The sequence below is a fragment of the Oryzias latipes genome, chromosome 1, assembly GCF_002234675.1.
Source record: "Oryzias latipes chromosome 1, ASM223467v1".
Lineage (NCBI taxonomy): Eukaryota > Metazoa > Chordata > Actinopteri > Beloniformes > Adrianichthyidae > Oryzias > Oryzias latipes.
In genome coordinates, this window is record NC_019859.2 from 24954050 (window position 1) to 24971138 (window position 17089).

At 39.8% G+C, this 17089-nt stretch overlaps 1 protein-coding gene across 1 annotated transcript in view; it reads right to left on the reverse strand.

Annotated features, from left to right (window-relative positions):
• Nucleotides 1-789: 789 nt before the first annotated feature.
• cacng2 (calcium voltage-gated channel auxiliary subunit gamma 2) overlaps nt 790-17089 on the reverse strand; it is a 108585-nt gene continuing 92285 nt past the window's right edge. The window contains exons 3-4 of the mRNA XM_004066076.4: nt 7410-7550; nt 790-3500 (exon numbers count right to left, since the gene is read on the reverse strand). Coding sequence (XP_004066124.1) covers nt 2968-3500; nt 7410-7550 — 674 coding nt within the window. The 3' untranslated portion in view covers nt 790-2967. The remainder of the gene's footprint in view (nt 3501-7409; nt 7551-17089) is intronic.

Here is a 17089-nt window from a genome sequence, read left to right on the forward strand (position 1 = left end):
ATGAGGCACGCAGTATGTGTGCCTCAAGGCAGATGGCGCTGGTGATCCCAGAGAATGTGATACTGCGGATAAAGAATAATAGAATTAGCTGTAGCAAGTCAAGTGCAGTCTTTAATATTGTTTGCATCATTTTCTAAATGGAGGAATTTGTGGAGACCCACTGCAGTGATCTCCATTGAGACAGAAAGACTTTTAAAACTGAAAAAAGAAAAGGAACATTTCTACAAACAGGTTATCCATATGTTTCTTCGGAAGGAGTGGTGCATGGACTTCATTTATATATAAAAGTAAGTCAATTATAACAATTTTGGTACTTTTTTCAATGCTACCGGACCATTTTTGGAAAATACCTTCACATGCAGAATTCAGTCAGTGAAATTTGTCTCTGGTCATGTTGAAATCTGCTGTCTGCTCCAGAGAGGAGTAGAAGGCCGAAGTAAAAAAAGCCAACGTTTTCAGCTACTTTTTGCTAATAAGCCCAACACCAGAGATCTACCGTGCAGTTTTTTTATGGAAAAGTCTCAAGTATATCGGTTCATTCAGTTGTCCACTTTATATTACGTTATCTCTTGCAGTGCTTTTTTTCACAGTTTCTTAGTTGCACTGTGTAAATTATTAATTAACCACAAGCTAAGCTTAAGACAGTATAAGAACAATTAAACAAGGTTAATAAATCACACGGAAAACTGTAAAAACTGGGGAGTTACTCTGATCTACGGGGGTGTTGTACATCTTTTGTACATCCTCAATTTGTTCCCATTGGCAAAATGCAGTTCACGGTACAATCAATGATTTCCGTAAAGGTAAGGGTCCATTTTTATTTGTCATCAGGACTTGATGCATCCAAGTTCAGAGTCATTCTGTTTTTGGCAACTTGAACGAAGTTAAATCTAAAAATCGAATTTACACTGAAACAAAAACAAAAAAAAAATCAAATAAAATAAAGAAACAGGCTAAGGCTGTCTTAAAGATCTAATAATCTGTGAAAATAGCATGTAATGAAAAGCCAAAATAAAAGTTATTCAAAAACTATACACAATACTTTTCTCTTGTTTTTGTTTTTAATATGTAATTAATCAGCCCCCATCCCAAAATCTCTGATCAAAAGAAAAATAAATCAAAGAGACACAGTACTGTAACATTAATTTATATTTTCCCACTGCCCTTATATTGTATAATTGTTCATTTGTTTAAAACAGAAGTTCATTAAAAGTAGATCAGATGATTTTTGACAAGCATGCATGTAAATTCATTATTTGTCGTCACTTAGCTCAAGCTTTGTGGCAGCTATGTTCTCACACGCACTACTTTGTGTCTTTGGCAGTAGTGACGGCTCATTGTCCACAGTCTTCTTAAAGTTTGCAAAGAGAGCTTTCCAAAGTTCTCTCTGCTGTTTGTCCCGTTTTATGGGACAAAAAAAGCAACGACAAGAAAGCAAACAAACAAAAAAACCAGAGGTCAGCTTTTCCTTAAAAATATTTTGCTGTTGCAGAAAAAAGAACATGTCAAATGTTTACTACTTTCAGTTTTTCAGGTAAGCTTTAGCCTTTTCCATTACAGACTTCTTCATGGTGATGTGGTTTCCATGACACCTTGATTTAGTTTTACCAGTTAGCTACTCCTGGGTCACTTAACTTTATTTCTTGATGATAGTTTTGGCGCAGGGGAAGTATTTCTTTATGATATATTAACATATATATTCATATATTTATATAGAATCAATACATATAGTAATTTTATGATTTTTTTGCAGCATTAATAGCTCTTTGCTTGAATACCACACTGCAGTTTTTTCACAGTATTATGTGATTTAAAGAATGAAACCAAGAAGATACAGCAACTAAACAAAGGAGTGGGGTGTAACATCGGATTTACACTGGTCTGCGGCGTTGTGTGTGGAGTTCGTCTTACAACCATCAGTTAGTTTACATTGTCTCCGATGTGTGTCTAGTCCGCCCCCCCCACCTCTTAGCCTAAGTTCTGGAGGAGTTCTTACGACAGGAAAAATTGAAATAAAAAAGATTCTACTTAACCATCTCTATCCATTTTATGAGGACTCAGAGAGCTTTCCTCACTGAGTCCTTATAAAATGCATGTTTTATATCATAAATTATGATATAAAACATGCATGCATACTTCCAAATTAAACTTTTGTTGTCCAAAGTGAAAATGGAAGCTGGTATTATCTGCGGTGTTTAATTGCGTTATGACTTGGCCACGACACCCAATATATAAAATAAATATTTATACATTTTTATTTTGAAATTACAACAGAAGTTTTATGTTGAAACTCGTACCTTGTTGCTGTTTCTCTGGCTTTTTGCCGCAAAATCGGCTCAAATGGAAATAGAACTCCTCAAACTTGCGTTGTGGAGGGACGAACGTTAGATGGAGACTTGACAGAGATAATGTAAACATTCCGATTGATTAATAAACGCAACAGAGACGCATCACAGAAGGACTAGTGTAAATTAGGCTTAAGAGCGTTGAGGGCATGTGTGTTGGGGGCTTGTTGCGATGGTAGTGCAGGGGGGCAGGTTTTTAAGATGGGCCGAGGGGAGGGGGGCAGGCGGTGGTCCCTTTTTCTAAACCTAAGAAAAGTAAAAATATGAAGGTTACTTTTGAGCAGGTTTCCTGGCCCAGCCCATCCCTCCACAGTTCCTAGAAACAACCATTGCCTATCTTACCAAAGCATCCCAGATGTTCACCCCCTTAACCCCGACCGCTCAACACTTTACAAAAAACTTGTTAAACAATGGTTCATGGGTAGATCATGCACATTTTTTTTATGCATTTTGTTTTCCATTTTCTCTTTTTGTTTTATTAACAGAAACCCAATTCTTCACTCTTTTTTTCTATCCAAATATGAACAATTCCCCCACCCCGCACACAACAATCTGTCTTTTGCCACTTTCCAGTGTCTTCCGTCAAGTAATGTTATGCAAGGGTCTGTGGTCAATCTCTGTCTCATACAGGTGTAGTGCGCCGGTTGGCGGTGTTGCTGTGGCCACCTGAGTCTTTCAGGTCCTTTTGAATGCAGTTGTGGACCTGTAGGAAGTTGTGGTCCCTTTCTGTGGAGTTATAGGTAGCTGTAGGGGTGCCTGTTTGGCCTTTAGGCAAGGTGTACATTGACAGCTCAGTGGAAGGTAAAGTCCCAAAGGCCTTCAGGCCAACTGGTGATGCCTCGCGGGAGTGTGAGGGATCCGTTGAGCGGGATGAAGAACGTGAGCGGCGTCGGTATCGGTAGCGGTAGCTGGGAATACGAGTGATGGCTGCACCTTGGAGGTAGTCGGCGGCTCTTGCACCCACTCGCAGCTCTCTGTGGCGGTCGATGAACATGTGCACGGCTAGAACGCCCACCATTTCAGCCATGATAAAAGAGAGGGCGCCAAAATAAAAGGACCATCCGTATGAGTAACTATTCTTCTTGGAGTCGCTCTTAGAGGGGTCACCTGCATTGGCTGATATGTACACAATAATTCCTATGATGTTGCTCAGACCTGGAGGTTGGAAGAGAAGGGAAAACACAACAAGGTCAAATAGATTCTCTTTAAAAATGCTAATCCAAAAGGGTAACAATTTCAAGAAAACCCTAGTTGTAGGTTAGGGGCTGTCATCTGGACTTAGTTTTTAAAGTTAGAAGACGTTTCACCTCTTATCCAAAAGGCGTTGTCAATTCTGAATTAGCTGGTAAAAGAACTGGTCATCTCTTTCAGCTGTTAACGACCCAGGTGGATAACAGCTGAAAGAGATGACCTGGTTAGGGAGGGAGTCACTGACTCCCCAACCCACAGCTGAGGACAAAGGACTCTTAACGACCCGAAACCATGTAGGCTAGGTTGACAATACCATCCAGTTTCAGGTCTGACTCCTCCCCCATGAGCATATATATACCAGCTCTTTTACCAGCTAATTCAGAATTGACACAGCTTTTTGGATAAGAGGTGAAACGTATTCTAACTTTTTGGATTTGGATTTGGATTTAGAAATGGTTTATTTCAAGCAAACAAATAAGAATAATACACAAAAACAATACAATAATCAGTTATACATTCATACAATGACCTATCAAACTGAGGAAATTTGACTAAGTCCAGATGACAGCCCCTAACCCTACTACTATGATAGAATCAACCTGGATGAATGAGAGTCTTCATAGACACAATTTCAAGAAAACTTTACATTTTATTTTAGATGGATATTAAAGGCTTTTCTTTAAATTAATAGCCGTTTTCTATCATACAATGACACATCTTTAAAGACCCACACCAACTAAAATTGTGTTTTTGTTTTTTTGACATGTTCTTGTGGCATTTTTCTGATGACTGAGGATGTATTTGAGGAAAATTAAGCTTAAAATTGCATTTCTGAGTATTTCTTTATTCATATCTTTGTGAATCAGGAGGAGACACAAAAATGCTTTGGGAAAAAGCTTGCAGCTTTGATGTAGAACCTACAATGGCAACTTGCAAGTTCCCTGCTCCACTCCCTTCTGATTCATCCACTTGTAGAAGAAAACATCCATGTACATCTTTATTTTCCTCGTCTGAGATTAAATCTAGCTCAAAGCTGTATGGCTGGATAGCTCTGATATTGCTCACTATTTTTGTTGCACATGAAATTTTAGGATGGTGGTGTGAGGGGCTGAAAGCTTGCAGGAGAGAGTGTAGATGGATGGATAATGGGAAGTAGGGCCAGGCCAACAATTTGATTTGATTTTGCCTAAAAGTTGCAGAATTATAATTAAAAGAATATTGGAAATGCTTTAAAAATAGATCCAAAGATAATTGGCATGGGTCTTTGAACTGGACTAAATAACAAACTTAATTCCAACCAAAGGTTTATTTTACGATCTTTTGGGAATATGTAAGACGTTGTTTAAAACCTCCCTCATCATATTTCTCATTTTTAGTACTTGGTACTTAAGTGTCATAACGTCATGTTTGAATTTATTACCTTTGCTCAGAAAAGAAGGATTCTTTATTGTGGATGATAGAATGCCCAATCCAAGACAACTCTGGTACAGGTCCATTAATTATTCATTCATCCTCACTCAGGTTAATTAGTTATTTGGCTTAGCACAAAAGGCCTTGGATTAGAACCACTGCGGTTACATGGACAAAAGTAATCGGAATGAACGCCTGATCAGAATAAAAATGCGTCAAACACGCCGTTTGGAATACTCTGCTCCGATCAGACTCATTCGAGATAGGTGGGTTTTGCCGATTGTTGATCCGATCGTGGTGCATATAAACAATTTAAAGATAAAGTTCCACCATCTGTCACACACCTAGGCCTAGGTGTGCGAAATTTGTTCTCCGACCCATCCCCTGGGGGAGTGGTGAGCTGCAGATGAGCCCCGCAGCAGCGTTAAGGGACTTGCCCAAGGACCCTCACTGGGTGATGGTAATTGCCCCATTACCATTGCTGATTCATTCATTTGAACCCTGGATTCCTGCGTGGCAGCCTTCCACCTTACCAACCGAGCTACTATCCAGCCAACTTATTCTGATCGTGGGTCACTACTGCTCTGGTTTTACGTCATGGGTAGACGGTGTGGCGCTTCAGAGAAAGGCAGTCCGTCCGCTGCCCTGTGTGAGTGAGCTGCCAAACTCAGAAGAACCGTGTCTCCCCCGGGTGGACCGTGTCTCAGAGCGGAGGACGGTTTGTGAACTAACGGTGACGGCTTTTGAATGGACAAATGCTGCGCAGTCCTGAGGACCGTGCAAACAATCATGTGAATTTGTTTATCCAATCAGTTCCAGACAAAATAAAGGCTGATTTTATTCCCACATATTTACGTTCAGTCAAGATGTTGTTGGCACGTATTAGTCTAACCCAGGGGTCAGGAACCTATGGCTCGCGAGCCATATATGGCTCTTTTGATGGTCACATGTGGCTCGCAGACAAATCTTTAATTACACTTTTTTTTTTTTTTTTTTTTCATTGGACCAGTCCTTCTCGGGCGCCATGCGATGCCAGAGGCGCGCAGTAGTAGCGTTGCTTGGAGAGCACTATCAATTTACTATTATCTATTATTTCACAGAGTTTGTACCAGCCGGAAACCTGTGAATTGCCGTGCCTAAAACTGCGCGCTCCCGTCTCAGAGAAAGAGCGCGCAGTTGCGGGGACGGGATGTGTGAGGAAGAAAGCAGAGGGTGGGGGTGGGGGATGGAGTTGTGGGCACAGGTAGCAGGTGAATTGCGCAGGGATTGTAATAACGTAAAACCCGCTGCCTGTCACTCACTGCAGCGTGTGAGTGTGTGTTTGGCTCCGCGTGTGCACGTGAGCAGTCTTTCTCACATCTACAGAACATTCAGACCAACCTACGATCACGTTTAAAGTCTCAACGCCTTATTTATCAGCAACAGCATAACAATGTTATTAAAAAGAATCCACAGACTTATTGTACTTTAAAAATGTTGAAATCACATCAAATGCACACATTCATTTGTATATTTAGTTTGAAACATATCGTTGCCTACTGACTTGGACTGGGTGGCTGTTGGGCCGCGTTAAAAGTTCTGGAGTTCAATGAACGCATCAGGTAGAGATCTGATTGGCTCTCAGTTCTGTCGCTCAGCCTGTTGTTAGGTAATTTGGACCAATGGGGTTCAGCTATGGGCCGAATAAGGGAAATGGGAGGGCTGGAGCGGGAGCAGGGGAATATAAAGTTGGCAGAAGCGCTTTCATCTCGCTGGAGAGATTGAGGAGTTGCTGAATTAACTGTGCGGCGTTTGTTGCGGTCTACAGTAACCAGAATAAAGAACCTTAAAAGAGGTTAAGTCTCAGTGCCTCAGTGTGGGAAAGGGACACTACATTATTGTATGGCTCTTTCGAAATTACATTTCAAAATATGTGGCGTTTATGGCTCTCTTGGCCAAAAAGGTTCCCGACCCCTGGTCTAACCCTAACCCTTCTTCCAAACAAAGCACAGTTAAAAAAAATTGTGAGCGAACAAGCACTTAATAATAATCATAATAATAAAATCACGTTTAGAAGATCATCTCACTCTATGCTGCCGGTTTCTTTGTTTACAACGGAACTCAATATTTCTTGTTCTACGGTTGTTTCCGGTATTTTAGAGAGTTCTTCGCATGTCCAAATGATTTATTCTGACTGAAAATGTGGCGTATGTACACAGTTTAATTCTTATCCGATCTTTTCTCCGATCAAAGATATTTTGCACATGTAACCGCAGGTCTTTGTATTTCTCACTTTTTGTATATTTCATTTCCTTTACTATGTCTTTCATTAATCAATATTGAACCTTTTCATCCTTTTTCCTGTAATCTTTTTTCCCTAAAACTCAGACTTTACTCTCATGCCACTCTAGATCTTACTAAACTTTACAAAGTGATCTTGATTAATAACAGTTGTTATCGCTCTTTACCCTCTTCCCATGATACCTGCAGAGACGAAGAGGATGCCAGCGCTGAGGATGATGTTGTGGCGTGACTTGTAGAATTCGCTGGCGGCGATGCAAAGCCCCCCCATGAAGAGCAGGATCACACTCAGTATGGGGAAGATACTGGAGGCTCGCACAGCTCCTGGATGAAGAAGAATAGCTGTCAGAAACGTCAACAGGCAAACTAGCTTCAATGGATTTTTAGAGGAAATCAGATGACCACATCAACTGCTGATGGTGATGGATGGTTTTTAAATTTTGTGTATCCTTAGCCAAACCAAAGAAATTATATTCTTTTGGATCGGATATCATGCAGACATGTAGATATTATTTACACCAAATTTTGTTGCACACTATTCAAAAGTATTTAGATTTTCTTGATTTTTCAGCAGCAAATATAGACACAGAATCTACATGTTATCAGGAATTTACAGTTTCTTTTAAAGAAAAGAGATTAAGCACATCATTTTAAAATATGGGAAAATATTGTGGTTTCTATTTTAGGTGTAACATTTTATTCCAGGATTTTAAGAATTTAAAGTCCCACTCTGATCATCTTTTGATCTATTTTAAAATCGTTCCCAGTGGTCTTTTAATTATGATTATGCTTTCTTTTTTTCATAGCTAAAATAACAAAACTTGTGACAATTTTTTAGGTCTCCTGCAGAGTGGCAGGAGTCCATTAGAAATGTGCCTCTCAGTTGTGGACTGTTGGTGCAGAGCAGCCCCACTCCCTCCTCCTCCTTCCACTGCTGAGAGATCTCTGTTTACTTTTCTTAACGCCCCTCACACCCCCAGCCTCACATTAACTAAGATGCCAGCTGAGACGAAGAAAGCAAAGACGTACATGGATCTATTTTTCTGCAAGTGGCTGCTTTAGAATGGTACAGAGCAGAGAGCTGCAGAGTATTTTCTACAGAATGAACACAATCTTTGTTAAATGGTAGTTTACACCTGCTCCTGATTAACAACAACTTGAATAAATAAATATTCAGAAATGTCATTTTAAACCTAATTTTCTGAATTTAGAGGCCTCCATACTGAGAAAACTGACACAAGAACACATTAACACAATTGTAATCAAATTGGGTCTTTAAGAAAAACTTTAAAAAAATAAGCACAACTATATTCTTAATAAAACACAGCCTTCATTTGCTGTCTGTCAGATAGCACTGTGAGAAAAACGAAAGCAAACCATTATAAAGATACCGGTAGTCATAAAGAAATTACATTCTCCAACATGCACAAAGTTTTGCACTTGTTTTTTATAGGGAGAAACGTAATCTGGAATAGACTATTAGCATTTTGAAAGTGGAAATTTTTTACATTAGTCAGAGATAATCCTTTGAAAGATTAGACTCGGCATGGTCAAGATGAGATTAAATGAGAAAAGATGAGAAAAAAAGGCCACAAAAAGGGTTATCAGCAACAAGTTCAAAATTCAGGCTCTGTGATGATTACAAACCCCCCTGGGTAAAATATTTTATTCTGCTGCGATGGCAGCATTAATGCAAAAAAGCACATTTACTTCCTTCAGGATGACATCTTCTTAGGGGACATTCATGCATTTTTCAACAAGCCAGTTCTAAATCATATTCTGCACATTTGGTAAGTCTGCTACTGCACATATGTACTGCACACCTCTGAACACGGAGAACTCCAGAGGCATTTGCATTTGAAATTTAAAATCTGTACACATTTAAAACATTTAAAAACTGTGTTGTTATGGGATCTTTACCCCTATATTTCAATTAAATTCAATTAGGATCGCAACATACAGCAAAATTCTGTAAAATTAGAATCACGCATTGTCTGAGAATTCTTTTCTGTTTTCCACAGTCATTTATCAAGTCCAGATTAACCCTTCAACACCGCCAGTGTCACCTAAAAAAGACCCTTTTGGACGTTCAGCAACTCTTCGACCGTTATCACAATCAACGTGAATCCACTGATTCTGACGTGAAGAAAAGCAGCTGTTCATATTGGCTTTGCACCAATATGCAAAACTAGTAAGGCAAAGCTGCTTTTCTCCACTTCAGAATCCACTAGTTACGGTTGAAGGTTTAGTGTAGTGTACACACTGGAGCTAAAGGTCTGTAAAGGTTTACCTGTCTGCAATTAAGACAAAAAATAATACCAGATATGACTTAAAACAGAGTAGAAATATGCAAGAAGATAGTTAATTTAAGAAATCGTGGCTGAAATAATTGCATCACAAGCACATGATAAAATTGCAGGAAACATTGTACTGATAGATAATGTGATGTACTTTATATAGAAATAATCTACTGGTAGTCAACATTGACACACTGGTTGACAAAACCAAATGGGCTCAATTTCTTGCTCAAGGGCATTTCACTTCAGGAACGAAGGAGTTAAGATCTAACTAGAAAAATTGGGGATATCCATGTGGCTTTGCTATTTTTTGCAATTGTTATTCTAAACGCATGTTTAAGCAGTCACTTCCAATGAAAAATCTATGTAAACGCACGTATATGCATGTTTAGGGCTTCCGCGGTCAAATCCCTCTTGTTCACAAAGCTACAATAGTTTTTAGTCTATTTTCGGACCCTATGTTTTTTAAAACATTTTAAAGTTAAACTATAACCAGTTAAACCAGTTTGATTCGCAGAAGTGCAAACCATTTGAAAATTGATAATGGAGAAAAACATAACTGCGGTCTGTGCCCAGCCGGAATTATATACCAAGTATTTTATATTTTGGAATAAAGCTGGAAACAACAATCCTGGAGCAAGATTTGCTAGATTTGCACCACTTCAGCATTTTGCACCAAGGCTCTTTTTAGCTGTTAGTGGTGAACAAGTATTGGGTAGTGACAGTCCAATGTGAACACCATGGGCTAAATAAGTGTTCACGCATTGCGTGTTTAGTGCGTTCTTGAACGGGCGATGCATGTCAGTTGTGAATGCAGCATTGTATGGTATTGTCAAAATATCACATGTAAGTTGTCGTGAATAAATAAAATGAAAAAAATAAGTCCAAAAATTTTGTATTCCTAGAGAACAGAAAATAGGCCAAAATGTGGAAGAGACATATATAATAGAAAACAAATGCCAGAGCTCACTGAAAAATAAAGAGAAGGTCACAAAAACAGGAAAATATTTCAGGATTTGACAGTTTAACTAAACAAAGAGTAAGAAAAAACAAATAAACAAGAAACTGTGAAAGAAAACTCAGACAAAACACAAGGATTACAGTCAGGATAAATATGGAAACGATTAGAAAATTGAAAACAAAACGAAAACGAGTGCAGAGGAGGTAAAAAAGGAGGCAAGAGGACAGGCTCAAAGACTTGAGGCTCAGAGTTCTCTGTGAAGCTGCTTTTGCCTACAGCACTCCTTGTCTCACTGTCTCTCCCTTCTTTCTTTACACTCCTGCTTTAAGCTGAAGGCAGAGAGTTTAAAAGGAAAAAAAAATTAATGCACAGGCCTCCAGGCAAACCTTGCTACCAAGCACATCATGGCACAGAGACAGAGAGATGGAGAGAGTTTAGCTGAGAGTGAATGTGCTGGAATGGCAGCAGCATAAAGAGATATGCACAGTATGGTTTTAGTTTTTTATGAGCATGCTGCAGGCCTCTGTGGATGCTAAGACTCTGTCTTCTTGGTTGTCTACTGATCTCAGTTTATGTGAAGCTGCACTTTCCCATTCTGCTGTATACTGTATCTCCACATGGTACACTTTGCCACATCACACATATTCTGCCTTTTTAAAACCCTTATAACAATAGATAAATTAGATTAGATTAAGAATAGATTAGTTGTCACATTGATAATTACAGCCAACCTAGAAGACTTAACATTGACATCCAACATTTGACCAAACATTCCCCTCATTTTACGGCAAATTTGTTTTTGTGGGACTAACAACACGGATCTACTGGGGCCTGTTTCAGAAAGGAGTTTAAGTGTAAACTCTGAGTGCGTTAACCCTGAAATCAGGGAAACCCTGGGTTTTCAATTTCAGAATGGGAGGTTTGTTAAACCAGAGAAAGCAGAGTAAGTCAAACCCGTTTCTGAAAGAGAGGTAACTTATACTCAGAGTCAGTGTCCATGGTTACTTACGCTGTCAACCTAACCTGGTCGGGAGCAGGTTTTATTCTCTAAACTCATGGTTTCTGCCGGTCCCCTCCCCTATTTAAAGATGAAGCGGTATTTTTCGCTTTAACCTTCATTGCCCACATTTCTATCACACAGAGACGGTCTAAGTGACAAGAATGGCTTGTCCTTTTTTGGAGGACCCAGTAGACGAGGAGGCTGCATTAATTCGTAGAGAATTAAATGTACGTCGTGCGAGGATTTTGAGACCAAGGCTCGATTTTTTGTCATTTCCCCATACGTTTTTGTTTGAGCGTTACCGTTTTTCGTTGCAGTCAATTACATATATACAATGAAAACAACATTAGATATGTATTGCTATGTAGATGTTTCATATGTCAAATATTGTCAACAAAGCCTACATCCATGACATGCTCAAATTTTACCTGATTGAATTATGTTTTTATACTTAATTCTTAGCTGCTGCCATGTTCTTTTAATTCCTGCAGGATTGCATCTACATGAAAATGAAATCAGGGACTTTGAATTAGATTAATGTAACAATTACTTTTTGGAAACACAATTTGCTAGTACTGCTTATTTTTCTTAATCCCATATAAACCTATACCACTTGATCAATACAAGGGTAGACAAAAGTTCACTTTTAAAAACACAATTGCATGTATTAATATTAAACTGACCAACGTTTGCAAGAGGGGAAGGTTAACAAAAAAAGTCCTCTAAACCTTACCGACGTTAAATGCATTTTCCCCCCAGATTGGTTCTGTACACTATGCAGCATTTCATGCAATTACACCACGAATAACACTGCAAAAGTACACCTAAATATCGCCATTTTTTAATTCACACCTTACGCTATTTAAAAAGTTATTACAGCCAATATTTTATAACAATGATTTAAATGCAAACTTGCGCATTAACTTGAGCAGCTATGTTTTCCCACGCTAACTGTCTCTGTTTTGCAGATGCAGCAGTGTTGCTTTTCTTCCGGAATATGTGCTCATATTCACTGTAACTCTGCAGCAGCACGTCAAGTTCAGCTGGCGAAAAATATGCAGACCTCTTTTTTTCCACGGTTGCCATGGTGACACGTAATATCTGCGCTTCATTGATAATGGCTTCTTATAGTCGCGGTGCACACGCTTAACTCCGAATCAGTCCACTCAGAGTTGATTAACCTAACTCCGATCAGCTGCTCTGAAACAGAAAACTCAGAGTTGTTAATCTCTCGATAGACCAACTCAGAGTTCAAGTTTTACCTCAGAGTTGGTTGAACCTTCTTTCTGAAACAGGCCCCTGAAGTCCAAATCACATCAACAAATCACTCAATGCAAAACATTTTAAAGATCCCAACGAAGGGGAAAATGAAAATACAACTTTGCATTTTAAAAATCAAAACAAAATTCCAGAAACTAAAATGCAGACAGAAAAAACAAAACAAAAACAAAGGTAATTTCCATATTTGTTTTGATTTTTTTAAGAACAGGGAAAACACAAAGATGTTTTGCCTGAACTGGGGTAAAAAGTTGATTAATCAAACACCAAACTTTTGCATTAGCTGCGCCCAGAAGCTAATGCAAAAGTTTATTATTTAATTTAAATTTTTAGCAGTTCATTACTTTTGTTTTTTTAATATGTTTACATTTTTGTTCCTGGATTTTTGTTTTGTTTTTTAAATTGCAATATTTCTTGTTAATTGTTTTGCTTTTCTATTTGTGGTTGTGTGATTGATTGAATGAAATATCTCACACCAGTTGTTTTGAAGGCATAAGTATGCATGTGTGCACACAATCTGTATTGTGTACATGTTAACACATGGACATTGGAGATTTGTATTAAATCTGAACCTTACTGTAATGATAAACATCCAGTAGCTTGTTGCTTTATGCTGCTTCATGATTTTATGAAGGGGGGGGGGGGGCTTCCTTTGATCACCTTCCTATCCCCCCCTAACATCCCTCTCTCTTCTTTCCTTCTTTCCTTTTCCGTCCGGTCCAACACAAAAGATTTTCAAACATGGTTGAAATTAATAACGTTTGGCCTCGATTACAAAAGGGCTTTATTCAGACATACCTCTGGTTTGTCTGAAGATTAATAACCCCTGTTGTTAAAGTAAAATATGTCCAACACAAGAGGCCTTCAGCTCTCATCTGTCTGCCCAGCTGTTGGACTGGACAAGTTAAAAAACAAAAAAACAAAAAGAAACTGATCAGTTTTGGAATGCTTTGTGTCATTTCCGGAGGGACGCCCCTTCAGAAGGCCATAGAGCAGGCGAATGGAAGGGTCTCCAAAGACCAAAGAGATTTGAGGACCAAGGAGATTCATAGATGAGGAAGCTCGATATCTCACTTACAATGGACTGCAGCTCGGCTGGATTTGATGATTTTTACTTGAAATCAGCGGTTCTCAAAAAGGTGGACAACAAAAGCACAGACTACTGAAATATCAATTGGCAAAAGGGTGTCTAGATACTGGCAAATGAAGAACAATTTGAGATCCATGAGGGATCGTAGGTTTTGATAGTATTTTAGGCGGGCTGAACCTCATGCAATTAGAGACGGATGACAACAAGTCTCCAAATGGAGATACTCTTAGTCGGGTGTCATCTGCTTGAAAACAGGGCAGACTAAGGCTTGGCTTGCGGACACAAATGTTAACTCTTGGAACTGAAGCTAGTGATATCGTTTCAACAGCCAGGATGAAATTAGCTCGTAATGTAAAGTTATTTAAACACTAAACCATGTCAACCGATGACACATTAACTATTTATCATCGCACTTCTTAAAACAACCTTTGTAATAATCTCCACGGCTGAATTCTCTCAGAAGCACATGATCGGTTAACGGAACATTGGTGCTGTGGATTTGGGTTTAATGTCCTAAATTTCTGGCGGCCGGACATTCATAAACCAGTCTTCATAAATTTCTCCCCAAAACCAACGGAGGGCGTAGCCTGAGAAAGCAAGTGGAGGGAGACCAAAGACCCGAAACAGTCATCGTCATAACACAAACCACTCCAAGAATCTAGAAACGCAAAAGACCGGGGATAATGGAGGAAAATCGACCACCAAGAAAACATCAAAAAGATGCAAAACGAAGGGGAGCCCAAAGGATTACACATAGTCCAGCACAGGGCTTCTGACAATGTAGTCAAAACCATGAGGACTTTTACGACAGCCGAAAGGTAAACTGATAAATAACACTTTGAGCGCCACCTAACATCAAGAAGACGCCACTGGGAGGGATGGAGAGGCAGAACAGTGAGAACATATGCAATATCCGCTTTCCCCAGCCATGCATTGCGTCCGGTGGATGTAATCATGGAGATGGCATGGTCAGTCGAAGTGCAAAACAAAACCGGAAGGATCACGAAGAATTAGGCTGTTGATGCCCAGAATGGATGAACAGCGAGGCGCAGACAGTTCCAACATAAGTCGCGTCAAACCTGAATACTTCCCAGTGGCCACCCTAGGGGCTGACTTGAAAACGGAAAAAATGGGGCCCTGGAAACAGCCCATCATATAACCCCCACAAACCAGCCAGAAACCCCTGAACCAACCAAAGAGAGAAAATAACAAAATATCTGTTAAGTTGAGAAGACGGGGCCGCGTACAAAGCTGTTAGTTCCCTGAAGGCTAGGGCTTGACTTTCTGGGGAACATAGAGCAGGGTGGCTGTCCACAAACCAGCCGGCCCCAAGAGAGAATCGGTGGAGCAGAACCAGACATCTGAGCATGCGGTCGTGTAGACACGAGGATCGCTGTTTCCGGACCCAGCGAATTAAAATGAAAAAAGAGCCACAGATGCTGCATAAAGAGACCAATGCTAAGTAAAATGTCCACAGATGAGAGACAGGTCGATAGACGGACCAAAATGCAGGTTAAACTATCGAATGTACACAGCTAAAACAGAAAAGAAACCAAAAAGAGAGCCAGCACAACAAAGCCAGCACCGAATGATGGCCAAAATTCACATCCGGGTCCTAAATAACACACAGCTACAGAGAAATACACCAAAAGCCACAACAAAGTCAGCCAGCATGAAAAACCCGACCTGGCGAGGACCGTCAGCCTTCACAACCACGGAAAAGACCTCACAATCCCCAAAACGACACCAGGACGACACATCATTACTTTTAAGAAAAATAACTGCAAATCCCAGGGTCCTTAGGGACGTGACATCACCGATGACCGGGTTGAGCAGGAACGAGGAAGAGCCGCAAACTCCAAAAAGCCTCAACACAGAAAAACACAGAAGAGGGCAGCACGGCCGCTCACCATACAGATTCCGGCGATCACGGCCCATACATCTCCCGATGGAGCGACACTGACAACCCGAATACTGCAGGACACTCCCCCTGCAGATGCACGCTGGAGACGCGAGAATTGCCGCGCCGAAAGACGCGCAGGTAGCCGGTACTGCGCCTGCTGAACAGCCGAAAAAGGAGGGGCAGACGCGGGGAGACGGATGCCCCCACACCAGAAGAAAGGGGACCATCGAGTCCGAAAAATCGGGGGGAAGACATCATGATGCTGAAAAAATTAGTAGGAGAACCGGCGACAAACGCAACGCTTGCGGTAAAAGAAGAGAAAGAATGGACACGCACGCCTGGGATTAAATAGGATGCTGAACAGGTGAGTTGATTGATTGAACCGCCCTAGGGAGGAGTAACCAGTTAAAACACAGATAAGTGAATTTCCCCATCGTGGGATAAATAAAGTCAACTAATCTAATCTAAAAAAAAACGCTCTGCTCGAGTTGTCAGCCTGAAATGCCTCCAAGGTCGCTCACTTGGATTGAGGCAATGTAAGTTTAGTTTACTATAAAGTAAAAACAAACAAGTGCATCACACCGGAAAACACACCTGGGAGGGCTGCAAAAAATGATCAGTCCATAATTCCAGTCCAGTGTGTGGAAACACTTTGAATTAAGCAAAGACACCTGACCATACAGTGTGGTAGAATGTCCAAATTATTTTTATGTGGAAAAACATAAAAACTTTATGGAAGTAAAATGTGAATTGATTTACCATTTATTATTGTTTTCTATTTGTTTGTACACATATTTAATTTACACTTGATTATCTTGCAAGAAATATAAGCAATCTGGAAAACTTCTGGTTGACGTTTTGGCTAAAGATGTCCTGCATCGATTTTAGGTCAGGGAATCGGATCGTTCAAAGTGAACTGATATGGATTATGAATTGGATCGGTCAGCACAAATCATGATATGAATCGTTGTTTAAATGACTCGTTACAGCACTACAGATAAATGCAGTTAAGAATAAATCTTGATTGTAAATACAACTGTTGACAGGGTTTGTGGAAAATATATTTAAATTGATTATTTGACTAAAGAACTTGATAAACACAGAAATGCACCTTCTTTCTACAAATTTTAACTTTCCTTGCATTGTTCTATTTTCAATAACTTTTTCAAAAGTAAATTATTTTCTTTGCTGCATGTTTCACTACTACCATATTAGGTTACATCTTGAACTATCAATCCCAATAGTGTTAAAAAAACTGTAGGAATCATTTATTGTTTTACTTTTCCCATTGCAAACTAACCAACCTCCAGCTTGCATGTGCGTCCTTGACTGTG